At 40.5% G+C, this 27,974-nt stretch overlaps 1 protein-coding gene across 2 annotated transcripts; it reads right to left on the reverse strand.

The window, feature by feature from the left end:
• Positions 1–3,034: 3,034 nt before the first annotated feature.
• On the reverse strand, positions 3,035–27,429 carry RFI2 (RING/U-box superfamily protein). 2 transcript variants are annotated; one of them, XR_016050125.1, is made up of 6 exons: positions 27,058–27,429; positions 25,026–25,195; positions 16,396–16,454; positions 4,630–4,765; positions 4,257–4,536; positions 3,035–3,694 (listed from the first exon to the last, which is right to left on the reverse strand). XR_016050125.1 is itself a non-coding variant. In XM_011623631.3 (6 exons), the coding sequence occupies exons 1-6, from the start codon at positions 27,197–27,199 to the stop codon at positions 3,331–3,333; spliced, it is 1,041 nt and encodes a 346-aa protein (XP_011621933.1). In that variant the 5' UTR covers positions 27,200–27,429; the 3' UTR covers positions 3,035–3,330. The 2 variants fall into 2 exon arrangements, 1 of the variants encoding a protein (XP_011621933.1); XM_011623631.3 differs by having other exon boundaries at positions 4,630–4,655.
• Between the last annotated feature and the right edge of the window lie 545 nt (positions 27,430–27,974).

The following is a 27,974-nucleotide window of genomic DNA, read 5'->3' on the forward strand; positions in this document are numbered from 1 at the left end:
CTATGTTCCTCCTACACCATGGAAGTTCTATGGTCCCCCTTATCCAACCGTCCATTTTTTAATGGAGGGTTAAGATTGCCCCAATCACAATGTTACGTCTCTACACTGATTTATTTTTAATTTTTTTTTCTATAAACTATTTTGACACCAAATTTTGGACGTCCATTCCTATATTAAACTCGCACTAACGAAAAATATAAAAACAATATTTTCAATAGATTACAATTACCAAAATACCCCTGAAAATTTCAAGGGGTATTTTGGTCATTATTTTTATTGGAAAACTTATTGTTAATATTTTTTATAGGTGCGCCCCAATGAGAAGATGGCATGTACCAAATTTCATAATCAAAAAATTGTATTAAAAAAACTAAAATAAAATACTTTGAGACGTCGGATCTAAGATCAAACGGAGAGTGGCTCTCCTGATAAAAATGGATGGTTGGATGGTAGAGGGAAGTTCTATGTTGTAGGGGAACATAGAAAGCTTTTCCTACATTAATAGTGAATTTATAATATCCTACTCCAAAAATTTTAACAATAAAATACCCTTACAAATATCAAAATTACATTATTAAAAAATGGGCATTTTTATAATTTTAAATTGCTCAAAAACTCCAACCGTCATTCAAAAAGCGGAAGGAAGTTTTCTCAACTTGAACTTGAGTATTGGAAGGACTTTAGAAGGAGAAGAATACCCTTCTTAAAATGCATCAACTATTTATAGTTAAAAAGATTTTTGAACATACAAGGGTATTTTATGGTCAAAAAAAATTTAATAATAAATTCTAAATTCACAATTAGTGTAATATATTCTAGCACAACCCTTTCGTGACTATAAAACTTGGCTATGAGACCAATCAAAAAACTTCATAAGAGAATCAGTCAGATTTACCTTGAATATTTGTTTCTTTCTTACCGGCTTATTTCAGAATCACTAAATTTAAAAAGGAGTGATTTCATGGACTGATTTATGGTAATATAGGAAAACTGTACTTTCAAAAACCATGTTGAAAGTATTGTTTGGCACAATTTTATTTTAATTTTGACTATTTTAACCTTTGGATCGAGTAAGAGAAAAGAATACAAAGGTGTGTGAGAGGGCCCCCAAAACAACCAAGGCCCTGTGCAAAAAACCTCACGGGTCCGGAAAATGTGCATCTGGGACGTAGTGGATTGGGTGGCTCCGGCCTTTGCCAAGAGTGGGGTTAGCAGTGGCTTCAACTTTAGTAGAATCCACGACACGTATATGTATGTATGGAGTAAGAGAGCAGCATGCGCGGATCTCTAAAGAGGCCTTCGACACCTTCTGGCCCCGGGTTTCCGGGGAGCAGCCATCGAAGCTAAGTTTGATTTGATCCAGTTGGGTGGTTACCAAAGGGAAGAGCGAGGAACTTTCTAGCCGCATTGGTAGAAGAAATCCAAGTAAGAAACGAGCCTAAAGAACTTGCTATTCTTGGCCCAGCAAATAAGCAGGTCGATGATTTTCTTGTGTGAAAAAGATCATTCGATTTCTCTTTATCCAAATGGTCCAAATAAGGGCAAACACCGCTGTTCTCTAGAGGAGTTGCATCAGTTTGAGCAAAGAGGAGAAAAGGTGCTGGAAGACATAAGGAATGGATGGAGGGGTAACCCAGTACCATCCAAAGTGGCTCAAGATGGCGGACCAGAGGGCCTGAGCAAGCTAGAAAGGCAGACTCTGGATTCAAGACAGAGTGATGAGCACCACTGCTGCTGCTAGGAGGTGTTCCCAGTTAAGTAACAAGCGAGGGGGGGAGAAGGGCGGGGTGAGGTGGTGACCAAAGGGAAAAAGGGATGGGCACGAGCGGAGGAGGGGAGTAGAACCCTGGGTTGGGATGGGAAAACGGTATGGGCTAGGAAGCAGGTCCAAGAGGTGGAAAGAGTTGAGTTTGGAGGAAGGGGCATTGTAGTCTGTAGAAGGAAAGGGTCCAAAGAAGGGGGGAAGCAGAGGGGTGGGGTGGGGTGGGGGATGGGCCTCCTGCGGTTTTTGCGCTTCACTGTGGTCCACTCGTTGTGGACTACTGGTACATTGCGGTCATGTTTAGGGATTACACAGTCAGGAGGTCCGTGGGCCTGGAAATGGTGATGGAAAGGTGGGGAAGAGAGATTTGGAGGCACTAGAACTGCCTTTCCATTTCCAACCATAGGAATGGTGACCCCAGGGGGAGAAATTCTGAGTGTTTCCAAAAGATAGAAACAAAGAATTGGAAACTTGCAGCCACATCTTCTGGGCCGAGAAAGCCCCTTTGTCCCGCTCCCTTAGACTCGTTCCCTTGGCCTCATTATGACTGAACTCATGCCAACCTGCTTCGTAAGCTCTGCTCCACTTGGTGAGGGATAGTTCCACCACCTCGAAGACAGGAGAGGGCCAATTGAGAAGCGGATGGGCACCATCTTCATAAGGGAAGGTGGAAAGAAGCAAAGTCTACGGCAGGCAAGTTCAGGTTCACCCCCATATTTCAATAGCTCTGAAGTCACTCCTAGGAGGGTGGAAGCGACCAACAAGGAATTTGGTAGGGAAAGTGAGAGTCTTCTGAGAGAGACGCGAGGAGGGGCAGGGATAAAGGAGGGGAGTTAGCTTGTAGTGGAAAGTTGGGCCAGAAAATTGATCATGAATTCGGTCTCACCCTCTTGACATCACTGTTCATCATAGCGGCCCCAATTAATCCGTCTCTTAGACAGCTTATGTGAAAAATGATCAAAATACCTATAAAAGCTGCATTATTTAACATTTTATACATTTGCAACTATTCCAACTTATCAACATATGATTATTTGTGTTTTCATTGGTATTTTAAAATAAAATCAAATATCGGGAAAATGCTAAATAGTTTATATCTTACAGATAATTTGATATACCTTACCTAGATTATATATATATACAGGAGACTTTGCCCCCAGTTCAAAACCTATTCTGTTAATTTGCTCCAATGCAAAACTTATTCTGTTAATGAAACCAAGTATCGCCCCAACGTTTCCCAAGATGCACGCCGAACCAATCATCTCAAAGACATGCAAAACGCCAGATCCTCCTCTCATCATTCCCTTAGTATCAGTATCAAAGACAAGAAGAAAAAGAAAAAGAAAAAAAAAAAAAAAAGCACATTCAAGAAAGAAATTCAATAATACCTCCAAAAATAGAAAAGAAAAAGAAAACAAAGAAAAAAGCCCATCAACAAAATTAAACCGCACAGACCCATTTGATCGTTTCCACCCAAATTCTCACCGACAAATTATTCTCGGATATCGATTTGTCTCATTATATGCCGGTGTTTACAGTTCCAGCAACACAACTCCCCAAAATAAAGGTCATGTGAAGGGGTGCATTCTTGTCATTTGGGTAGCATGAGCACCCTCTGGTCTCGAGCCACTTTGGCTGTGGCCCGGTCTCTCCAGACGGTGAAGTGAAGCCGGGTTATAGAAGGGCCCACCAAGCCAATGGGACTCACCATCAAGTGGGACCCACGGGAAAGGAGCATAGCGCTCTCTCTCCCAAGCCGAGACTAGGGTTACAGCACCTCTGCCTTGGGGGAAGATTGGGGTTGGACCACCTCCATGAACCGGTGGTGGGGCCACACCCACGCCAGCTTGCTGATGTTGCTGCTGAATGAAGGCATGGACACGGGCATGGTGAGCCCGGGGGTTAGAGGCTGCACTAACTCGGGGACCCGATCTGTAGAAATAAGTCAAAGGTTAGGGTTATGATTCTCAATTATTTCAGAGAGGGAGAGCAAGAGGTGAGGTAGAGTTCTCAAGTTCAATGTTCTAATTAAGATGGATGAATCTCTCTCTCTTCCCCCCCCCCCCCCCACACACGAACATAAGCATAAATCTTAAACTATAGAATTAATTCTGAGGGAAATGATCCTTGTGAAAATCATATCTCTTTCACATTGGAGTCAAACCCCTGTGAGAAAGGCATTCAAGCCAAGCAAATTTTTATGCCAGTTGAAACCAAATTTTCATCTCTTGAGGTGATACGATTCAAAAGCTGGAAGGATCTTGCCATTCTTAATGAAGACAAGATTCTCAGAGAATTACTCGCTTGATTTTCATAAATTTCGAGAAATTGCCACATTGGGGAATACCCCCTCGACAAGGTACCTAACTAAAATCTGGATTTGATGACTCATGAATCATAATCGATCTAATGATTAAAAACAGCAGATTTTTTTCATCAGTTATCAGAAAATGCAGAATTCAAGAGCAATTAGATGAATAGTGCTGATACTTACGTATGGCCAAGAGGAAATGGCTGCAAAAATGAAGATCCTCTTAAATGAGCACTACTTTCCATCTCATTATTCATACGAACCCCTTGTGACGGCACATTAGCCTGGCTACTCATAGGAGAGAAATGGGTAGAAGAAGAGTGGTGGTGGTGTTGCCAATTGTGGTGTAGAATTTCAGGGTGGGAGAAACCATCCATGGCCAGATGAGGGCAAGCATGGGTAGATGAAGAGGAAGCATGTGAGTATTCACCCAATGCAGCGAGGTGCCCAAGCAGCTCTTGATCTGTTGAATGCACAATATGTCACTACTTAATGGGATGGTCTTTTCCCTTGAAGGCGTGAATGAAAAGAGCAATAGCATAAATAACAAACTTACGGGTATTTAATGGCTCTTCTCCATCCCTGCAGAATGGAACGGTGAAATAGTTAGTGGGAAGATCACCAGCTAAAAATCCAACTCACTGAACACAAAATGCCTAATAACGGATCCTCTCTCTCCCTCTCCCCCCATCCTGTAGATAAATAATTGGCTGCATTACAAGGGCAACACTGTACATACATACAGACACTTACAACCTCTGGAGAAAAATTAGAAACTGGAGACAAAGATTTCCTCTTGCTGGGGAATGTGAAACAAAATAATTCCTACTGTGACATTCAATCTAATTACATACACGGTATTGCACTGAACATAATCACCTAACAACTAAGAACAACTCGTATAAGAATTTTACGGGCTCGATAAGCTAAGAGGTCCAATCCACAAATAACTTTAAGATGGCCTGAAAAATATGAAAGAGGAGGTGACATACTAAAAACAGAGCAGCAAGCGATAACCTAGCTGAACATTCGCATATTGTGGTACTTCTTTTATTGTGACAACTCTCAGTTTTCCATACAATATATAAGAACATGGCTGACTTATAGGAGACCTAACCAAGTCAATAGACATTTGCATAGGGAGGCTGCTTGAATCAAATCATAACTCATAAGAATCATGGCACTCATTCACCCAAAGGGATCATGACACACAAGAACCATGGTAGTTACTAGCTCTGTTATTTTGTATCCCCTTTCCTTTGGTTTTTGTTTCTCCAAATAGTAAAGCTAAGGTTCACTTCCCAGCTTTTTCCTTTCTTATCCAAGTTTTCGTCCAAATAATGAGCCAACAACTAATTTCAAAGTTCTTTCCGACAAATATAAACATAAAAGAAATATGTAATGTGATTGTCATAGTTCAAATATCGAACAGCACACATGCCACCATGTAATTCTATAAGATGGATAACTCATATCTTTTGCAAATCGAAGACCACTCCTGGATGCAGTTCCATTTAAAATATAATTACTGAAGTTTTTTTTTCCAACAAATATATACGTAAAAGAAATATGTATATGCGATTATCATAGTACAAATATCGAACAGCACAGATGCCACCATGTAATTTCACAAGATAACTCTCATATTTTTGCAAATCGAAAACCACTCCTAGATGCAGTTCCATTTAAAATATAATTACTGTATATCAACATATATTTCCAGTTTCTAGTGATTTTCTTACATCAGTTATTCAAACAAATTGGGTAGGAAAAAAACACCTGGACTGATGAAAAAAAGAGGCTCCATAACAACATGAAATGGAGAACTGAGCCCTTAAAATTCATTCCAAATAGATTCAAAAGAAATTGCAACATGCAACTCAGGTTATCGACAATTGGGTTCACTTAAGTTCGTCCAATGACTATTCAAAATAAAATGTATTATCTTTTTGAGGGAAAAATAGGACGTATTATCAGGATAAAAAAAAATCAAACATCACCTAACATTTAAAATCACCAAGGACCACTACAATTGCCATAGATACCTCATTTCATTTTCTTCCGAAAAGTCCCTTCATCGGGTTTCATCAACCATGAAAAACAGAAAAAGGAAGGTTCACATAGGCTAAAATGTCCGTAAAGTGTTTTTATTCCCTTCTTTATTTATTCCTAATAGGGTTTTTTTTCCCTTTGGTTGGAGAAATATTAATTACTGTTCATTATTGGTATTCTTATCCCCTACTTTCAACCACCTTGCCAACTTCTTCCTCCAACTTCTCTCATCCCATCTCACAGGGAAATTATTTATTTAGTTTAGCCTCGCTGAATGATAAATGCACTTCCACTTGAATCCTTTGACTTTAATATAACATTTATCATTCATTTCACACATGCCGGATGAACCATGTATTGTAACATATGTGAGTTGATGCCCATGATTGCCACATTAAGTGCTTTGCACATGCGCCATAGAGGGAGAGTCTTTTTCTACCCTACCCAGCACATGCCTAATTCACATCAAAGTCAAATGGAAATAAAATATTCAGAAGACAGGATTCCGGATCTAATTCTCTCCATTTTGACAAATACTTTACTAAGAAAAAAAAGGATAAAGGCATTCATTTTCAAAAAAATAAGGGGGGGGGGAATGCATGGCATCCTTCAATAACTTTTCTAGCATGTCACCTCTGGAATTAGGAAGGTTTGTGGGGGCATTTATTGATTACTATAATACAAGCATACATCTTTCAATAAATTTTCTTATGCCCTCACAATGTGGTTTTGGCAATTTATGTTCAAGGAATTTGGGCCCTTGATTTTCCTCAGTACAAGATAAAAGAAGTATGGGGCTGGGGCTCATGCATGGACAAAAAGTCTAGGAGGTTTGAGGCAGTATTACAAAATCTGGTCCAGACTGGTCAATATGACCGACTTACACCAACGCTGAACCTAAAACTGATCCTGTCCAAGGAAGAAGCATGGAAAATGGTTTGAAACAGCCAGAAGCAAATGGGATGGGCCGGCCAGTTCACCTGATCTACAGTCAGCCAAGATATTTTGTTGCCTTTTTTGGCACATTTTTGGGGAACCTCTGCCAAGCCTACCATCCAATGGATAGGCTTAGTTATTGACTTTGGCCATTCAAATTTGGCCTACTTTATTAGTTCTTAATTGCACTGCAAAACTTTGTTGATAGGATGCAAGCCTTTATTCATAGGCTATCTTATTTATAGATAAACAAAACGCATAAACCAGTAAAGATCATAGTGGAAAAGGGGCTCGGATTGTGGCGGTAGCACCCCCACACCATAGTCACCATGTTGTGGTTTCCACTCCCACTGACACCACCCCACCAATACCTTCAAAAAACTGACTCCCAAACTAATTGTAAAAACGGGTAGGGGCTTGTCTTCCCCACTGAATTAACCAAAAAAAAACAAAAAGTAAAGACCATAGCTCAAAAGGCCAATGGGCTGAACCATGACTCAACAAGGCCAATTCGACCAAATCCAAAATCAGATCAAGTTTCAGTATGATCAAAACCCGGTTTGCCTTGACCATCTTAGTTCATTTTTGGAAAGACAGGTACTCCGAAAACCATCCAAAATATTGAAAAGCATTCTTTAAATAAAAATGTAAGTTTTCTATAAGAAATTTCAATTAAAATTCAATCCCAACCAAACTATTATTTAATAAAATGAAGAAAAAAAAAACTAGAAAGGGAACCTTCCTTTTATGCCAGATTTAAAAGAAACCCAAATGTGAAAAAAGTAATGTGAATTGCTACCTCATGGCTATCTATTTTCCAGTCTCACGCCTTCATTCTATCTCTGTTTCTTTTCTCTTCAATGGAATTTGATTTTAGATTTATAGATTTCGGTTTAAAATTTAATGTATGCAGTGCTCAAAGATTAGCTGAGTCGCCTCAGACTCAGCCGATCGGATTGGCACCCTCGTGACTTGAGTTCCTGGGTACAAACTTGGAAATCTAGAAAAATGTGTAGAATTTATACTATACTATGTTTATATATGGTTTTATTTTTTAATGATGATCTGTGAGTTTTATAATAATATGCTTTGTTTTCTGCTTTCTCTTTTTCTAGATTTTTCTGAATTGATTCCAGTTAAAAATCAATTTTTTTCAAAATCACATCTTCTATATAGTCTTTCACATCTTTTCATCATCATCATAGCCTTCTCCCAATTATATAGTTTTTCCCATCGTTTATAAACTTTTAATGTTTGGAGGTTCCTAATTCCGGTGGCCTCCAAAGGGAAGCCTGAGAAACCCTTGGAGGTCTCAAAATCAACAAAGAATGCCAATTACTATAAGGATCTGAGTAGGAGAAGTCTAAAAATTTTCTGGCTTTTGGCCCAGAAGGAAAACTAAGAATCTGACTCTATCAACCAATGAGAACATCGAAGTTCCGTAGCCCCTGAATATCCTGTTGTTTTCTCTAGCCAAATAACCCAGAGAGTGGCAGCTACCTCCAAAGGATTTTTCTTGCCTCAGGCCAGGGGATGAAGAGGGAGACTTGGAAAAGTTGGGGGGCAATTATGGAGTAACCCAAGACCAGTTGAATAGGAGGAAAAGGTCGCTCCAGAGAGCTCTAGCGATCTCACAATGAATAAAAAGATGCTCATTTGTTTCTTCGGCCTCCCAACACAGCGCATCGGTTAGGTAGAGGAACCCCTCTTTTTTTAATTTGATCAATGGGAAGTACTCTTTATAGAGCACAATCCAATTGAAAACTTGGATCTTTGGAGGGAGGGGGAGAAGTCCACACCTTAAATAACAAAGGTGATGGGCTGTGATCGGGTAGGTTGAGGGGGACGAAAGGAGACCAAGAATTTTCTTGAGGCTGCTGGTGACCATATGACATTGTCTTCCCCTGCCGGGGGAAGGTACACATAGTGGAGAATGTCAGCTAAAGCCAAGAACTCTCCCAACTCATGGTCGGCAATGTTCCTTCTAAAGTTAGGGGACCAGGTCCTAGCTGAGTACATGGTGTTGAAGTTGTCTGCCACGGTTGAGTTAGCATCGCGAGCTAAGCAAAAGAGGTTGGGAAACTGTTCCCTAAGAGGTGTGTGACCTAACCACATATCTGACCAGAAGCGAACCATGTTCCCCTCTCACGGCCTGAACCGAATGAGTTAAAGGAAAAGATCCCAGCAGTGGAGAAGAGACCTCCAAAAGCCGAATATGTTGCTAGTAGTCCTGCACGAGGGGCCCAAAGGTCCACATCATCGCAATATTTGTGACGTATAACTTCCCTTCAGAGCTGATTGGGTTGAGTGGCAAACCTCCACCATCACTTGCCAAGAGCACTGTTATGGGATCTGAGATTACGGATACCCAAACCACTCTGGCTTTGGGCATGCACAGGTTAGGCCACGATATAAGGTCCTATTTGTGGCCTCCTTTGCCCAACTAGAAGAAGACATGCATCATCTTCTCAAGCCTGGTCACAACTGAGGCTGGAAGGTGGCAGAGGGACATTTGGTACACTGAGGCATTGGAGAGGGTAGCCTTGATCAAGGCAAGCCTTTCAGCTTGAGAGAGAAATCAACCTTTCCATCCTGCAAACCTGAGATCAAATTTGTCAATTATGTGGCTCCAATGGGAGAGACGGCGCATTCCGATGCACAGCAGGAGTCCCAAATAAGTGGATGGTAATTTGCCTACGGAGCAACCCCACCTATATGCCAATAGTTGGACCTGTTGAGGGTCAGTGCACACCCCCAAAACTTGTGGCCATCTCAAAGCACTTGAGGAACATTAGCGGGGTGTCCACTGGTTTGGGGGTAGGGATCGCAGAAGAGGAGAGTATTGTCTGCGTGCTGAAGGCGTGAGATGATGCGACCGTGGCTACTAGAGTGGAACCCCTTGAGGAGGCCCGCTTGATACAACCTCGAGATAAAGGAACTAAAGACTTCAGACGTGATGGCAAACAAAAACGGTGGGTCTCCTTGACGAAGCCATCTAGTCACTGGGAAGCGGCCTTTGGGGGACCCGTTTATGAGCATGGAGAAAACGTGGGATGAGTTGCAGCTGCAGATGCATTTCCTCCAAAGGAAAACAAATTCCATCCGGCTAAGAGTCTCTTCTATAATAGACCAATCTATGTCGTCATAGGCTTTGTCCCAGTTGAGTTTAATGACTATGCCGGGATCCTGGAGGTGTAGTGAGTGTGGATGCAATCGTGCAATGCAATTAGTGCCCCATCAAGGATTTGGCGGTCCTTAACGAAGATTCCCTAGGTGGGGGAGATGGTTAAGGACAGCCTTGAGTATGGTAGCCAAAACCTTCGACAGCAACTTACAAAAGTTGTTGATTAGGCTTATGGATCTGAAGTCTTAAAGTTCTTCAGCTCCTTCTATTTTGGGGATAAAAGCATATGAATGTGGCATTCATCGTTTTGTTAACCCCACCCCCCCCCCCCCCCCCCCCCCCCCCGCCCGAGTGGAATTTAGAGAAGAAGGCCAGTATATCTCGTCGGATGATGTCCAAGAAAGTTTTGAAAAGCGCGACTGGGTATGATATCATGCATTAATCCTTTCCATAAAGAAGTTTCTATCAAGGCATATATATGTTATGGTTATGTCTTCCTCTTTCTACTTTATTTCTATCCGTCAAGGCCAGGTACTCTATCGGAGTTGAGGTCGTTCAAAGCTTCGAGAGTCTCCTCCTCAGAAAATGGATATCCCAACAAGCTTAACTGGTCAGGGGATAGTGTGGAAGGAGAGGTCTAGCATAGTGGGTCTGGCCCCTTAGGTGGAGGAGAGAAGGCGAGAGAAGAAGTTAACCGCTGCCTGGCTGATGAGAGCAGGTTGGTCTCGAATGGTTTTGCCCATTCTGACGTGGGAGATGGATTTTTCTCTCCTCATGCAGTTAGCTTTCTTGTGGAAGTACCCGAGTGTTAAGATCACCGAGTTTGAGCCACTTGACCTTGGCTCTTTCGGCCCTGAAGATCTCTTCTTTAAGTAGAAGAGTGAGGTAGTCGAACTTTGCTTTGGATCGGAGGTCAAGTTTAGTAGAGGTTAAAGGTCTAGACTCTTTAATGGAGTCCCAAGATTGGACAGACTGGAGCAAATCAGCGTCCTGTGACCAAAAGTTACTAAGAAGATTTTGACTCCAAGTTTTGAGAGAGAGTTTCAGAATTGGAGCTTCCACTGAAGTCGAAAGCCGCCCAACTGTGGACCAAGGAGGTGTAAGAGTCCCACCAGGAACGCACTAAATTGTTAAAGTTAGGCTCCTCAAGCCGGGAAAGCTCGAACCGAAAGGTCTTTGGGCCCCTTGCAATGGCTTGAGTGTCGAGAAGGATAGGGAAATGGTCAGATGTGGGTTTCGAAAGGGCAAAGGAATGAGCCTTGGGAAAAGACCAATCCCATTCCAAAGAGGTGAGGAACGTGTCCAACTTGGAAAGAGAGGGATTGATGGAATGGTTAGACCACATGAATTGAGCCCCTTCGAGGGGTATTTCGAAGAGTTGATTCTGGGAGATGAAACCGGAAAATTGGACCATTACAAGGGAGATTCTTTGGGTGGAGTTGTGGTCGTGGGACCATCTGGTGACATTGAAATCTCTCCCTAAACACCAACCAGGAGGAGCCAAAGAGGCCAAGGATTGGAGTTCGGCCCAAAAGGGGTCAAAGAGACCAAGGATTGGAGTTCGGCCAGGAGTCCTTGAGATTATCAAAATTTGGACCTTAAACTATAGTGCCCTTCCAGAGCATACCATCAAAGGCTTTAGAAAGGACCATGGTGACAGAGAATAAGCCAGTCCGAGAGGTGACGAGGACATGGATGGAAGGGTCAGAGTACCCAAATTCCCCCAGAGGTTCCTTGTGCGCCGAGGGCAACCCACTGGCTAGGTCTGAAGCCCCAGCTTTTGCAGATGACGGGAAGGGTAGGTTAAGGGAGCTTGGTTTGTACAAGTGGAAGAATAGAAGGGGAGAACTTGGAGCATAGATCTCTAACAAAGTTTTGTTTGTTGTAGTAGCCCAGGCCATGGATGTTCCAGATTAGTATCCTCATGATGAAGAGGGGAGGGGTCGGGTGTGCCTTGAGGAGCGCCTAGAAGAGTGCCTGGTTGGCTAGGAGGAAGAGGCACAGGACTTGGAGGGAATGTCCACCGGTGTTCCCTTGTCGCAGTTCATCGCAAAGACTAAATTGGAGAGCTCACGTTTTCTTTAGTTCCATGCTTGTGTTGATTGTTGGGGTTAAATGAGATGAAAGCTTCCAAAGCTTCTTCAATGCCAATGCCCATGACTTTAAGGACCTCGAGCATGTCCCCTTGGGATTGATCCATGTCTTGGACGAAAGTAGAGTCCACTGATGCCGATGAGTACGTCTGGAGGCTATAACTGAAGTGGTTGGCGAGGTACTGCGGAAGGGAGGGGCTGTAGCAGAGATGGGGACGGAGGTTGTGGTTGGAGAAATCTTGAACGAATGGCATCCTGGTGGTGTGGATGAGGGGAGGCCAGAAGGGTGAGGAGAGGCCGAAGGATCTAAATGGTAATGAGCAAGAAGGTTGTCGATTAGGCTGCAAGGGAAACAAGGCTGGTACTCACCCCATGAGGGGCGAGTGGGGGGGAGGGGAGGCTTGGGACTTCTGTTGGATTCCGAAGGTGGCTGGGCCAAGATTTTTCCCAAACCAAGAGACAAGGAGGGGTTGGGGGGGATGGAGATGTGGGGGGCAGGAAGGGAGGAGTAGGGTGGTTCCTGCTGAGAAGGGGAGCCAACTGTGATGGATGGAGAGTCACATTGGGTAGGTTGCACCGTGGTGAAGACAAGCGGGGGAGCTGATTAGAGGATAAGTGCCCGAGAGGGGGAGCTAGTGAGAGGATAGAGGGAAAGGCCAGAGAAGGAGAAGGGAAGGAGGGGACAGAAAGGAGCGGTTGGGCATGGCATATCGACAGCCATGGTAAGGGCAAAAGGAGGGAGAAGGGTGAAGAACGTAGAAGGGTATGGGAGAGGTGAAGGGTAACGGCTAGGCCCAAAACGAGGAAAAGTAGGGGACTAGGGGTATAGGGATGGGGCCGAGGAGGGTTTGGAGGAGAGGCGAGCCTGGTCAAGGGTTGCATGGGAGCAGAGGTGATGATGGTCGAAAGAGGTGCAAAGAAGTGGCACAAAATTGGTCGTGTTGAAGGAGGTATGTGGGGCAGAGAGGAGGTCAAGAGGTGAAGAGGGGTGGGGGCCAAAGAAGAAGGGGAGGAGAGGGTACAAGATGGAGGTTGACAAAGGTCGGGGAAGGATGGAGAGACCCGCCCTGGGAGGAAGAGGGGGGTTGCGAGGAGCTCCAGCCGACCTGGAAAGGGTGGTCATGGAGGGAGGGGAGGGGGGTTGGCTACAAGAGAAGGAGAAGAGTGAGAATGATTGTGCAATGGTGAGCCCATGGAGAAGATGGAGTTGTGGAAGGGCGATCTCCAGAGATGGACGGTCTAGGAGCAAAGCAATCGGTCTCAAGATGGGATGAAGAAGGGTCGAGCTGTGTACACAAATGTAGGGGTCCACCAGGTGTCAAGGGATGGGTACAGCAAAGGTGGTCAGGTGACCAAGCTAAACCTCCATGAGATTTGGAAATAGGCGGGAGGGTTTGGGCGGTGGCTTGTGAAGCACGCGAAAGAGCATGTGTACTACGTGGCACAATTGTGGGGACCAGGTGGGGTGGTATCACATGGGCTGCTGGCTATGGGGGTGTGAGGTGCCTAGTTAGAGTGCAGGGGTGCCACCAACTGATAACCGTGATCTTCCTTGTGGACCATCTCATTGAACCGTATGATTGTGGAACTGACGGTTGCAATGATTTCTCTGATGGCGCTTGTGATTGACCGAAGTCCACCCTGAGAAAGGAAGTAGGGAGAGGGAGAATGTTAAGGCCAAAGAAGGAAGAGAGGGGGAAGGGGGATAAGATGGGGGAAGAGTGGGCAAAGGCTTAGAGGGATGAATGAAATGGGTATAGTTTTCGTAAAGATGACGGAAAGAGGAGGAATAGAAGAGGGTGAGCTAGATGGCGAAGGTCTCGAGGAAGGAGAGAATAGGGATGATGAGGGATACGAGGCTGGCGAGCTAGTTGAGACAGGTGTGGGTTGAGGGTGAAGAGATGGAAAACGATTGGGCAGATAGAGGGAAGGGGGTTGAAGGGCCGTGGACAGATGTCCACCATCCGGCGGATGTGAGAAGGCTGGCAGGACTGTTGTAGCTAGAGATGGAAGGGGAAGGGATGGACATGGAGGTTGATGGGAAGGAAGAAAGGTTGGAGGGACAGAGGGGAGGAAGATAGAGGCCCGCAGACAGGTGTTCTCCATAAAACGGAGCCATAAGGATCTGATTTACTCTTAAGTCCTTTTTACCATTGAATGTATGACAATAATTTTTTTTTTTTATTCCAACTATTCTTACTTCTCTAGTTATATTTAGCACTTCTAAAAAATTTGAGAATCATTATTGTTTGGAGTGAATGGTCCACACGTCTGTTTAGTTGTAGATCTACCCAAGCTGGTGTTGATTGCATTCGTTTCTGGGTCTGTATCTCTGAACTATAAGTAAGACTGCTTCACATGACCAATGTGGGACTAATCTACTTCATCCTCTCCCTTGTGAGTTTAATCACTCTCTAATATGGCCTTAAAATATTTTTTCCCCTCCAAAATTTGTCAAAAGCCCTCTTTTCATCTGTAAATTTCCTTTTCTTTCAATATCATGTGATTGTTCTTCTCGTATTTTTTTATTTATTCTACAAAATTAAGGTTAACCTTCTCAAAAAAAAATCTACAAAATTCTTAATTTTGAAAGAAAACCAAAAAACCAGTCCAATTCCATGTCTAGTCCAATTCTCATAGCACCAGTTCTAGCCTTTTAACTTCAATATTTTCTTCCTCAACACTTTCGGAACCCAATATCACTGCCCTGTAGAGATAGCCATAAATTGTGGTGAACCACATACTTCATGTGCATGTTTGTGGTTTGTATTCCCTGCGTTGTTCTGGGGTAGAAAAGCTTGCTTTTTAAGAGAGATCGACACGCAAGACCTCTCCCCGCTGTACACCGTGTGTCTCACCATTAAGCCAAAGTCTTAGCTGGAACTTTGGCTTGTCTTCATCCTTGGTTATTAGCTCATTCATTTAATTTTTCGGTTATGAAATCAATGAATTTGCAACTACATATCAGGGGATCCTTAAAGCCTATCTATTCCTTATAGCTTCTTCTATTAGAAACATATTTGTTGGCAGCAATCCTAGCAACCTAGCCCAGGGTACCGTGCTGAAATCTTTGGCAACTAAACCTTTTGAAACTTATCACACTTTTACATCCGGCCTACCCCTCCACCTGGAACAAGCTCCACCATTCTCCTTCCAACTCCTCAAGCCACACATCTCCAATCGCAAATTCTTAAAGCCAAGCAGTGGCAACCACCAGAATCAAATACAGTATTAAACAAAGTTGGGGCAATTGTTAAATCAATTTCAACATAATGAAGAACAGATAGGTTATTCCTGAGTTTATCAGATAATCATGAAGTTGTACTGACTTCTAATTTATAAGAAAGATATAGAAAGTAGAAGAATCCATGAATTAACAAATGGAATAAAAGGACCACATCAATTAAAAAATGTTCGTTGTAGCAATTGCAACAATCAAGCACAAACCTCACAAAGTAGTCATACCTGGAAATTTTAAGAAAAATTGATACCAATGTATTCTAACAAGTGTTACAAACCATTTTAGCCACCTAAGTCAACCATCAATCAAAACAGAGAGCAAGAACTGTAATAAGGTTAGGATTCCCCAGTTACATAAAAGAACACCAAACACAATGTAGATTCCATGAATTCCTTCCAAGTGACTAAGTTATGTATAGCAAAAGACTCCCTCCTTACTCTGAAATGCTGAGATACTACCAAATAAATAATTTAGACCAATATAACTCACTGCCCCATGACTTTTCAGGATTTCCAAGTATTACTTGAAATAAAGGGAATCCCCTTGGTGGCATAGGCCCATTTACTGATTCTTCATAGTAATTCGCCATGGAAGATTACCATCGAAGTTATTTAAGATATAACATAAATATCCAAATGCCCCATAAGAGCATCTGGAGACTAATATAGGCTAAAAATCCGATAATGAAATAGGAGGGAACTCCAAATATCAAATTAAGCCTTTAAAAGAAGACTAATAAAACATCAAATTACAAAAAAGAGCAGTCAACAATTCCCATCTCATTTGACTTGAAAAAGCTAAAATGCTACTATCACAGACAGGCCCATAAAAAAAAATAAACAAAAATAGCTTTCAATTTGAAGTTATGAGACTTACTCAAATGATGCAGAAAATTGAGAAAATCCACGATATGGGCACCATTGAAACCCAAATGGCTGCAAACACAACAGGAACAGAATATTGCAAACAAACTTAAAAGCTTGTTAAGTATGGATTTTGATTTTATATAAGTATACTCCAAAAACATAGCAACAAAATTCCTAAGTCACTATAGGTCAGCATATAAGCATATCAAGGGAAGGGTATTGAGTGAAGCACCGAATATGCAATGTAGGACCAAAAACTACTAAGGAACCATAATTTAAACATAAGCAACACAAACACACACACAAAACACGTGTGCGTGTGTGTATATATGAGTGTGTGTGTGTGTATATATGAGTGTGTGTGTGTGTGTGTGTATATATATGAAAAAAGATTTGGTCCACCCAAGTGCAGACCGTTACAGTGCCCAACTAGCTCAACAAAACCATAGCTAGGGAGACCCTTTGGACCCCATTTTTTAGGGAAAACCATCATTCATCCTATATCCCATTTTTTTCACAATCTCATTTGTTGTTGTATCCTAGAGAGTATGTGTCCAAAATTTGGACTTAAAACAAATGTCTCTAAGGCCCTCAAAAATGATGTAGGCATTGTAGGGCAACTTTATAGCGGTCTGCACCAAGGTGGACCAAATCTCCTTAGATATGTGTGTGCGTGAGCATGCGTGTGCTGTTTTATTAGGCTACTCGACTTTTTTGAAGACTTGATACCCTTAATATAAGTAACCTCTTGTTAGTAGTGTAGGTATTTTAGGTAATCAATCAAGGCTAAAGTAGAAATATTCTATAGAGAAACATTTACTAACTATTCTAGTGAATGACATCCCATATGTGTGATTCAATATCATCCACATAGGGTGTGACATCACCTATGTAAGGCTAATAAAATGTCATATTATCCTCTTCCAAAGTTATCTATCTAAACCACACTAATGACAAAAAGCATCCTTACTCAAAAAGCTTGGTATTAAGAGACAGGGGTATTAAGTGTCCAACAAATGATGAATAGGTTAAAGGAGTAGCCTAACAAAACCCACATGAGTATGTGTGTGTGTGTTGTAAGGTTCTTATACAGCAGTGGGTCCATGCCCCAGTGCCGTCCTATGGAAATGGACGGCACAAGATGCACTAACACTCATTGTCTCAATGCATCTTGTGCCATCCATATTCATCAAATGGCAAAAAGAAAGACAGAGCCAGAGCCACATATCGTGCAAAATATTTTCACAAACACGCATATGGATATATATATATATAAAGATTTTGTGAGCTAACCGGCCCATAGAACAGTATAGGCCAGACGACCCAGCTTGTATAACCCCATCATCCATTTCCCTACCCCACCTTGAATGCTAGTGTACGGCATGTTATTGTTGACAGCAGTGGTAGGAAAGCCAGAGAGATTTTGAACACATTTGTGAATCTTCAAGATTTGCGAAACAAGAGGTCAGGTCCCATAAGAATGTGCAAAAAGTCACATTCTTAGTATCACAACTGTTGAAAATATCACCAAATATCATAGCCAAACCCCAAAGAGTTTATGGACCCATATTATGACATTTAGCAAACCCCTTCTACTATTAATCAATTCCTTATATAGAAGGGACACATTCGTAGACCTGTAAGCAATTTAATTCTCAGAATGGCATCAGTGATTTTTACGATGTGAAATGGAACAAGGCCCATGTACAAAGGCTAAAAAAGAGGGCTTGGATATTAGAAATAAAGATATCCAAATAGATATGTTCTATTCGTGACATGCCCCAGTTGTTACAAGTTGAGTTCAAAGACCAGCTAATCAAATGAGACTCAAGGATGCCAGGGGAATCATCAAATTGCAACATCATCACCGCTGCATCCCTAAATCACCAATGAACACCCACGACACCCATCAGTGTTTCCTTCACCGTGATGCGCCTTTGCTCCCATCAAATGGCATCCTAGAGAAGAATAACTGCAATCACATGTGACATGAACTTTCTATGGCAATCTATTGAGCCCTATATACAATCATCATAACCTTATAACGGATATCAATCAATCCCCACCCTCTAGTAAACACTCATTTTATTTCTCCTGTGATAACGAACAATTCAAGTCTTTAGATTTGACAACTCACATTCTTTTGAATACAAATGCTAACATTCAGCCAAAACAAAAAAACCTTCATAATCCTTATGCTATGTTTTGCCCCCTTTTGCCTAAAATGCAAGACCAACACACTCTAACTACAATATCCCTTTCGTCTTTGGACTATAACAAACATGAAAAAAGGTTTGTAGTCTGAAGTGCATCTTAACCCATCCATTTGTCTTTTGCTCAGATACATTTTAGTACAACCATAAGATCAATGACTCAGCCAAGCTTGCCAAACTTGGCATGACTCAATGCAGCCAGTTGGTAACAACTAGGACACGATTCACATTATTCATTTAATGATTCAATATGACTGCCATGAATCAATATGACTGCCTTACAAGCATGAGTGCAAAAGTTTCCAATATTGCTCCATTCACCAAAGGAGAATATCTAAAAATTTCTAATACACGTGGTTCGCCATATTATAAGTTTCTACACAAAGCACCAATTGAGATAGAAGAACTTTATTGTTGCCAATACACCCAAGCTAGACATTCAAGTCTGTGCAAACAATCCTTTACAAACAACTGTCCTCCTATTTGAATGTGACTGGCCTTAGAAATTTCGTCCTCCTGTGTGCATTACAATTTGCAGTTCCTTTTTTTAGATATCAAATTGTGGAGCTCTAGCATACCAAAGAGTACACAGATCAAATGTTTTAGAATCAACAGATTTATTTTCAAGCCTCACAATTGTATAATGAACATTTCTGACAACAAATTAGGAGGGAACCATCAGCCACAGAAGCAACGAAGATTATGATATGCATCTAACAGACAGACCACAGGTATCATCTTTCATATTAAGAAAGCACCAAATGGATTGCACACAGAAGGAAAAGATATAATAGACATTTGGGAAATTTGCATAGCACACACCCTCCGCAAAAACAAAGTGTCAAAGAGCACCCCACCTCTAGAACCCCAACAGGCGACCCCAAATACTCCTCCTTATTCTACATCCAACAACCTCCATACCTTTTCAACCAAAGTTAAATTTTTAATCACACAAAGCAGTGTTTTAAATCGCCGCATATGCGGGCGCATCATGCGGTATGCGCTGGGCACCACATCAGAATTCACCGCATATGCAGTTTTGAGGGATGCGCCTGCATATGCGGCGCATCAGAGTCGCATAGCGCATTAGGCGCATCTAGCCGCATACAGTTCCACGATTTTTTTTAAACTTTGCCCCTCGGGGATGGGCAAAATGGTCTTTTTGACCATTGAAATTTGGGGGAAATGGTTTGGGGGGGGCATTAAACCCCCTAAATGACCATTTTGAGCCACATTCGTGGAATTTTTGTGATCAAATTGAGCAAAAAAAAAATTAGGCGGAAATCTTTTTTGGTTGAGATCTTGGATTTGGAGATTTTTTGATACTTGGATATTGATTTGAACCTTTTGGTTGTTGATTTGGGAAAATTTAGGTGAACTTGTGACGACAAATCGAAGGTTTCAAAGGCCGTGAAGAAATCGATAATTGCTTTCAAAACCGGTAACTTTTTTTTCCTTCCACAGTAGCACTTTTTTTTGAGGCAATGTCTTCTTCCCAATCTTCTAGTAATAAGGATCCGTCTTGGAAATATGCCAAACTAAAAAATCCGAAAGATCGAAATTGTGATTTGTAAGCTCTATGGAAATACTTATATGGTTGGTATTTTTCGACAAAAATAACACTAAGCTAGAATTTCTGGGAATGTATGAGCATGCCCACAAGCTACCTACGAAATAAAAAAGGAGATTAGAGAATACATTGATAGCTTGAAAAAAGATAAAGAGAAGAAAAAAAATGAAAAGAAAGAATTACTTGATGATATGCAATTATTTGATGATGATATTGATGATGATGATGATATATCAGAAGTTGCGATAAGGCAAAAGGGTACTCCAATCTCAAGAGAGAGGGTTATAAATATTGGTGGTAATGTTGAGAAAATAACACCTCTCTCTAAGGGGCCAATGGATGTTGTTTTCACCTCTAGCCCCAAATTGTGGTTCAGGAGAGGAAGAAAAAAAACAAACCACAATTGAAAATAGATACAAGAAAGAACAGAGGAAGTCGGTATGTAAGTATATTGCAAAGTGGTTTTACATGGCCAGCATTCCTTTCAATACTATAACCCTCAAAAGTTTTGCATGTATGGTCCAGGCAATTGAGCAATATGGCCCAGGACTTGTGCCTCTTCACTACATGAAGTTAGGAACCCTTTATTGAAGGATGTTGTATTTGATGTCAACAAAATTTTGATTTCTCAAAGAGAAGGGTAGGAGAAATATGGGGCCACTATTATGTGTGATGGTTGGTCTGAAGGGAAGTTGAGGACATTCATTAATTTTTTTAATTAACTGTCCAACAGGTATTTTTTTTGTTAAGTATGTTGATGCATCAGATAAGTCACATGATGCTACATACTTATGTGGCTTGATGGATGAGATTGTAGAGTTTGTTGGAGAGAAAAATGTGGTACAAATTGTCTATGACAATGGTGCCAATTATGCTGCAACTAGGCATTTCTTGACTTTGAAGATGACGGATATGTTTTGGACTCCTTGCACAGCTCATTGTGTTAATCTTATGCTTAAGGCAATAGGTACAACATATTTAGTGGGGTGATTTCAAGAGCTATGTTTGTTGTTGGATTTATTTACAATCACATCATAATGCTAAGCACAATGAGGTCTTTTACAAAGAAGAGAGAATTAGTGAGACTGAGTATCACTAGATTTGCCACTTCATTTCTCACTCTTCGAAGCCTAGCCAAGCAAAAAAAGTGCCTTGAGAACCATGTTTGCTTCAGAGCAATGGAGTCAAAGTAAATGGTCAAAGCATAAGGATGGAAGAAAAGCTAAACAAATTAATACATCTTTTTGGAGTCAAATAATTCTTGCATTGGAGGTGGCTCGCCCTTTAATGAGAGTACTTCGACTGGTTGATGGTGATGTGAAGCCCGCTATGGGCTACATACATGAGGCAATGACTAGGGCAAGAGTAGAGATAAAAAAATGTTTAAAGGATGATGAAAATAACGCAAATCTATACTTGAAATTATTGATAGGAGATAGGATACCCAGCTTCACAGGCACCTCCATGCAGCTGATTACTTTCTAAACCCATCTCTTTACTACAAGCACCGATCCATTGAGTCAAATCGTATAATAAATGGTGGGTTCTTAGATGTTCTTGAGAGGTTGGTGCCTGATAAAGATATCCAAGATGAGATCCAGAGCCATGAATTGATTAAATTCAAGTTAGGCTTGGGAAACTTTGGGAGAGAGATTGCTACTCAAAATAGAGATACTACAAATCCAGGTAAAGGCCAAAAGTACCCGTACTTGCCTGTGACTTTATGTATAGTTCAATTGTTTGTTTGTTTAACCTTAATTTTTATCTATAACCTAAATTATAAAATATTATACAGCTACATGGGGGGCATTATATGGAAGCGAGACATCAAATCTACAATAGCTCGCTGTTCGAGTGTTGAATCTCACATGTAGCTCATCTGGTTGTGAACGCAATTGGAGTGCATTTGAACATGTAAGTCCTTATTCCTTAATCCTTATTTCTTGAATTTCAATTTCAATTTTCAATTTTCTAATCTAAAATCTAATTTATCTAATTTCAATTTTCTACCACAGCTCCATACCAAAAAAAAAAATAGGTTGAAGCAGAAGAAGTTGAATGATTTGGTTTATGTGCGGTATATTGAGCGGCTTAGTGAGAGGCATCAAAATCGCATGAACCTCAACCCTATTCAATTGTATGAAGCAGATGGTGATTCCACAAGTGAGTGGACCACAGATCCAAGACTAGAGCGTGTGTTTGAGGGTGAGGATCTTACATAGCTCTATGTCGAGTTAGCAACAGGGGCTAATGAAGAAGATTGACCTAACACTAGAGCTAAAAGGAGTCGAGGAGCTGGGTCTAGTCGCACTCGCACATCAGCTTCAGAGGTCGAGGAGGAGGCTGACTCAAAGGTGACTGAGGAAGAAGAATACATGGAGGACCGAGGAAGAAGAATACATGTAGGGCACCGAGGATGATATTGATGATGATGCACATGCAAACTCTCAAGACGACTTCTATGATGAATGGATGATTGTATTAACTCTTCTTGAGCTCGACTTCAAAACTCTTTAATCTTCATGGAGACATGGACTTTTGGTTTGTAGTATCACTATTTTGTAACTTTAAAGTTTAAAGTTTGTGGTTGCAAATTTGTGCTTATGGTTGTTGATTGTTGAATGTGTTTTTAAGCTAGTTTCAAGTTTCTAGTTTCTATTCGGGGATAGTGGATACAGAATCTCCGACAGCTAATACTTTTGAAGTTAATTAATAAATTAAAATACTTACTATCACATATATCACCTCCATATTTTTTTTTATGCATTAACTTATTATTTTAGATTTTTTAGAATATTTTTATATTTATTGATCACATCGTCGTGATGCACCCGCATCCTGACCGCATCGAGCCGCATCACCATATCGACCCCCCTACCGCTGTTGGCCGCATCCCGCATTTTAAAACACTGACATAAAGTACCCTATTGTTGGTTCCAAATTCACTAAGTTCCCAACTGCAAAACAAATCCCTCCTTCCCTCCCTCCCTCATTGTACCTTCTTTTGCTTCTTCTAAACCTAATAACTGAACTCACCATGAAGAAGAGTGAGAAAATAATCGATGGTGTCAGGCCATCTTCTCACACTCTTCTTCTTAACTTTTTCTCTCTTCCTCACCCAACATCAGCATGTTATTGCAAATTCTCCCAAAGTGATCCTCACTGGTGCAGGATGTCTGGTTATTTTTCATCCCTTCTTTCTTCTTCTTTCTTGTTTCATTTCAACTTCTCTTTTCTCCTTTATTGATTTGTCATTTGTTTTCAGTTTACAAAGTTGTGCTCTTTTTCTAGTAAATTTTGGTGTAATTATGGAGGCCTTCAGGTTTTATTCACCCTCTCTGTCTTTTTGCATTTTTCCTAGATGATATCCTAATGTTTCTTGGATGATATCCTAATGTTTCAAATAACTAAGGACCATTCTTTTCATAATTATAAATTTCCTTCATGAAGATTCTTTTGAAGCATGCCTTCAACTATCTTTTATGTTCTTTTTCGGCCTTTACTTGAAGCCATGACCAAGAAATCTTCTTTTTTCCATTTATAATTTGTTTTTGAAACCTTGGGCATCCCCTTGTTGCAGGTATATGACCATGAAAACACTGTCTGACAATGGTTATGATGATTGCTTGATATTTGCAGGAAGTAACAAGATAGATGGGAGGATGCATGAGCAATTATTAGCGTAAAAAACCGTTGAAATTGAGGCTACAGGGTTGGGAACCTCAGTGGTACTCAAATTCATAAAATTTGGGAACTCAACAAAAACCGCAGTCCTCACACATTCTTCACTGACTGCTCCAACCACTTTGTAAATTTCTGTCATTCTGAGTTCAATTGAGTCTCACCCATAATCCTTCAGAACCCATTTTCTTTAATGTTTGATTACCAGGTAAGCCACACTATAAAGACCTCCTAAAATGTTAAATAGAATTCTACTAGTAATTAATTTCAATCTCATTGGTACCCACATTTTTAAATAGGATCACTCATTCATGTTTTCGAGAAAGATAAGAGAGAATTCTTGATGGAGGGAGTGGGGACAGATTAGAAAGAGAGAGAGAGAGAGGACAGGGAGAGCTTCCTTATGTGATTGGGGACTTTTAGGACCAAAAACTACAGAACTGTATGTGATCAAAATTTGACTGGCTCAGAAAGTATCGGAGGGGTTAGAATGTAAGATTAGTGGGAGTAGTTGGGGCAGCCTATTGGGGTCTTAGTGGTGATCTGTTTTGGACACCTTGTTTTAGGGGAGGGTGTACTTTGAGTATCCCTAAACATTTTCCTTAAAAAAAATCACTCCTTGCAAAACCATGAAGAGGAAATAAATATAATGTCGTTATTATTATCTGGAAGTAATAAGATATCAGAAGTGTACCAACAAGAAAATAAAAGATTAATACTTGTCCCATAATTCCAATAAAATAACTCTTATGAGTAACTAGGGTCTAATTTGATCAACAATAACTTAGGCAACAAAAATTACGCGTGACTTACCAAAGCTATGACAGTAGTCACGAGGGCTAAGAAAGATTGGCAAAGAAAATAACAGAGAGGCTTTTTATCTCACGAGTAGAAAACAAAAGACAAAAAAAAATGGCAGAAAGACTTTTTTTCAAGTGTGCAAGACTTTTTTTCAAGTGTGCATGCATGCTAGTTCCCTACAAAATCCCAATTTTTATTTGGCATAGATGGTACACAACATTTCTAGTGAACTCACCACATAACAAGTCAAAGACCATGTCAATATAGGAATTCTCAAAGAAATCAACACCGACCTTCCAAAATTTACACCCATACTTAATGGAAATAAAAAATCTACGACCATATGAAATCTTTATATGATATGAATTTGTGTACCAGTTCAGAAATTCTTAGATCATATAGATCTTCATCATGCGCCCACTCATCCACGGCAAAGTCCTCAAAAGAGCGGTATCCATTTGCAAATAGCCATTGACCTTTCTCAACCTTTCTACAATTCGGGCATTGCATTACCCCTTTGGCATTGAATTCTGAACCAATACAATCTGAAACAGATAAAAGACAAACATAAATAAACAATTCCAATTACATACGTCTGTGTGGGCGCGCTATTCAAAATTAGGAAGAACAACAGCTGATTTCTGTACTAAGGTGATAGACCAAATATGCAATAAACAAGCACTAGCCTGAAAATTATATGCACAAGGACAAGCAAATGAAGTTCAATAGTTCCTTGAGATACAACATCCTCCAAAATAAACCACTAACCAGACAAGCCCAAAGAATAAATTGTCAATCTGTCAACGTCTAGTTGGATACCAAGTGAGGAGCATCAAAATAGAATATTAACAATCCATGTCATGAGAAACTTTCAGTCTTGACGTGAACCATAACAAACATTCACTATTTGATCCAGTTCTTCAGAAATCCCAACAGACCTTATTATATCAAGCAAAGCCCAAATAGATACTGTCATACACCAGGAGGGAAGATTCTAATCTCAAACCACGAAACTTGATATAACCATCGTCCTCTTTGTTAATTTAAAATAAAAACACTTAAAAACTAAAATGAAGAGAGAAGAAGAGTGTACATCACCTTCTCCAAAGGAGTGGTCATTTGGTAGACAAAGATAAGGTGTTGAAGCAACCAAAGGAAAATTGTCAAATTTTTATGCAAGGTTAAGTTAGTTTATCTGATTTAAGGGTGGAAGAAAATTGTGAATCACTTATCCGTGATTTATTTTATTTTTTTTGGGAGAGTGGATGGGGGGATGAGGGGGGGGTGGGGGAGGGGAGGAGGGGAGGAGGGGGTGGGGGAGGGGGTGACCATGTTTGTGACATGTAAATATGATATATGCTTAGCTATCAAGGAGCTTATAATTTATTCTTGTCCAGAATACAGCCTATTCTAGGATGATGACAAACTATAACTTGATTGAAATCTTTTAAATGGCCTCAAAACCACTGCAATAATGATAAATTATAAAATTATTGCAATGGTTTTGACCCATGGTCTAATTAGAGTTGATATGGTAAGCATGACTTTGATTTCTACCATGAAACAAACCTGCAATAAAAAACATACCCACAAAATATCCTAACTCTCCACAATAGAGGGAGAGAGGGAGAGGGAATATCCAGCATCTCAATGTTCCCCACATTGCTTTTCTTTTTTTTTTAAGGAATTCAAATCTCTATTTGGTTATGTCCATACAACAATATTGACCATGCGTGTCTATTATATTGAAGGAATTAGATCTCTATTTGATAACGTCCACACACAATACGTCCCATGTGTGTTTCTTCTATTGAAGGAATTCAAACTCCATTTTCATGACGCCCACACCACAACGAGCCCCAAACAAATTGCAACATTTGCCAACTATTAAATCAACAAAAGTCACATAAGGTTAGCCCCAAAAAAAATGCAACATTTTCCAACTATTGACACCCCAAAACTCCCATATTGTTAACGCATGCATTTATTCTTATTACGAAAACCCAATCTCCATTCCAGAAGTGCACCTATCCTTCCTTAAAGGATTCATCTTCTGCAAAATATTCATCAGTAATTCATCCTCTATTCCATAAAGTGCACAGAAGATGAACCCACTGAGAAAATAAAAAGTAGCCCAACTGATCCAATTACCAAAATTTCCTGCTCTTCCCTATATAAGTCCTTCCTTGTGGATGAATTTCTCATATCTACACAAAAACGACCCCAAAAACCAGAGCAAAAAATGCCCATGAATCCAGGTTACCTAATTTTCCAGTGAGAGGCCCTGGGACCCCGTTTTATCAATCAAGATTCCATTTATTAATATCAAATTGCACCAAAAAAGAGGCAAAATTTCAGAAATTAAAGATGGGAGTTCGAATAGATCAATAGAGGTTTGATTCCATACCCAAATGGAATTCATGGCTACATCTGAGCTTTGCAATAGATCGATCACCACCTTCTGTTACTACCTCTAGGCAAATCGAACAAGATACAGAGGGCGATCCCTTTGATAATTTTCCAGTCAATTCCCCTTCTCCAAGGCCCATAATTTCATAAGCTTTCTCTGCGCGCAAAAAACCCCAATTCCAGGACCATTGCCAGATTAAACCCAAAAATCTCTCTAGCAAATTCAACCTTTTTTATGACAATTTCTGGCTCAAGCAAACCCTAGAAATCGAAAATCGTCAATAGAGAATCTTTCATAGAGAGAAATGCTTCCACTGCAAAAACTGATATTGCACCCGTCTCCCTCTGTCTCTGAAACCAGACAATTAACAACGATCATAGCGGAATTGGACAATTTATAGGGATCCATCCTTTGGGTTATGACAGCGGTTGGATCAAGAAGATCGAATGGCTGAGATTGCATTTGGTTTAACCGAAGACCAGGGATGGTTGGGCAACAACCCCTTTAAAATATAATCGTGTAAGAGAGGGACATTTGCTCGTGTCGTGACCATGGTTAGGAGACGAGGGCGGCTACACTTTATGACCCACCGTAATACCTTAAAACAAAATATTTGAGGGTCTTAAGTCTTAACCAATCAAATTATAGCCTACCTTCAAATAGTGTCAACAAATGTGGTTTCACTACTAAAAATATATGTGATTGTCTTAAAATATATTTTTATATTTATTTATAAAATTTAAAATTTCAAAAACAGTATAAATGGACATATATGTAAAAATTTGAAAATCTTGACAATTGATGATCCAAAAATGTTTTGTAAAATACATTATTTTCAAAACTTTGAAATCTATTTTTTTACATGTATCTTGATGACGAGATGATCAATTTGAAGATATTTGGGAATCAAAACA

The sequence above is a fragment of the Amborella trichopoda genome, chromosome 2 (assembly GCF_054954075.1).
Source record: "Amborella trichopoda isolate Santa Cruz 75 chromosome 2, AtrichopodaSantaCruz75HAP2 v2.0, whole genome shotgun sequence".
Classification (NCBI taxonomy): Eukaryota; Viridiplantae; Streptophyta; class Magnoliopsida; order Amborellales; family Amborellaceae; genus Amborella; species Amborella trichopoda.

Bases quoted from the DNA above. Each gene is read 5' to 3' on its own strand.
- RFI2 (XM_011623631.3), bottom strand. From the start codon at position 27,199: ATGGGCCTTGGAGAAGGGGAATTGACTGGAAAATTATCAAAGGGATCG. The intron at 25,196-27,057 runs GTATGGAATCAA...TATCTGTTTCAG, and splicing joins TAGCCATGAATTCCATTTGG to ATTGTATTGGTTCAGAATTC. The intron at 3,695-4,256 runs GTAAGTATCAGC...TTATTTCTACAG, and splicing joins CCATTTCCTCTTGGCCATAC to ATCGGGTCCCCGAGTTAGTG.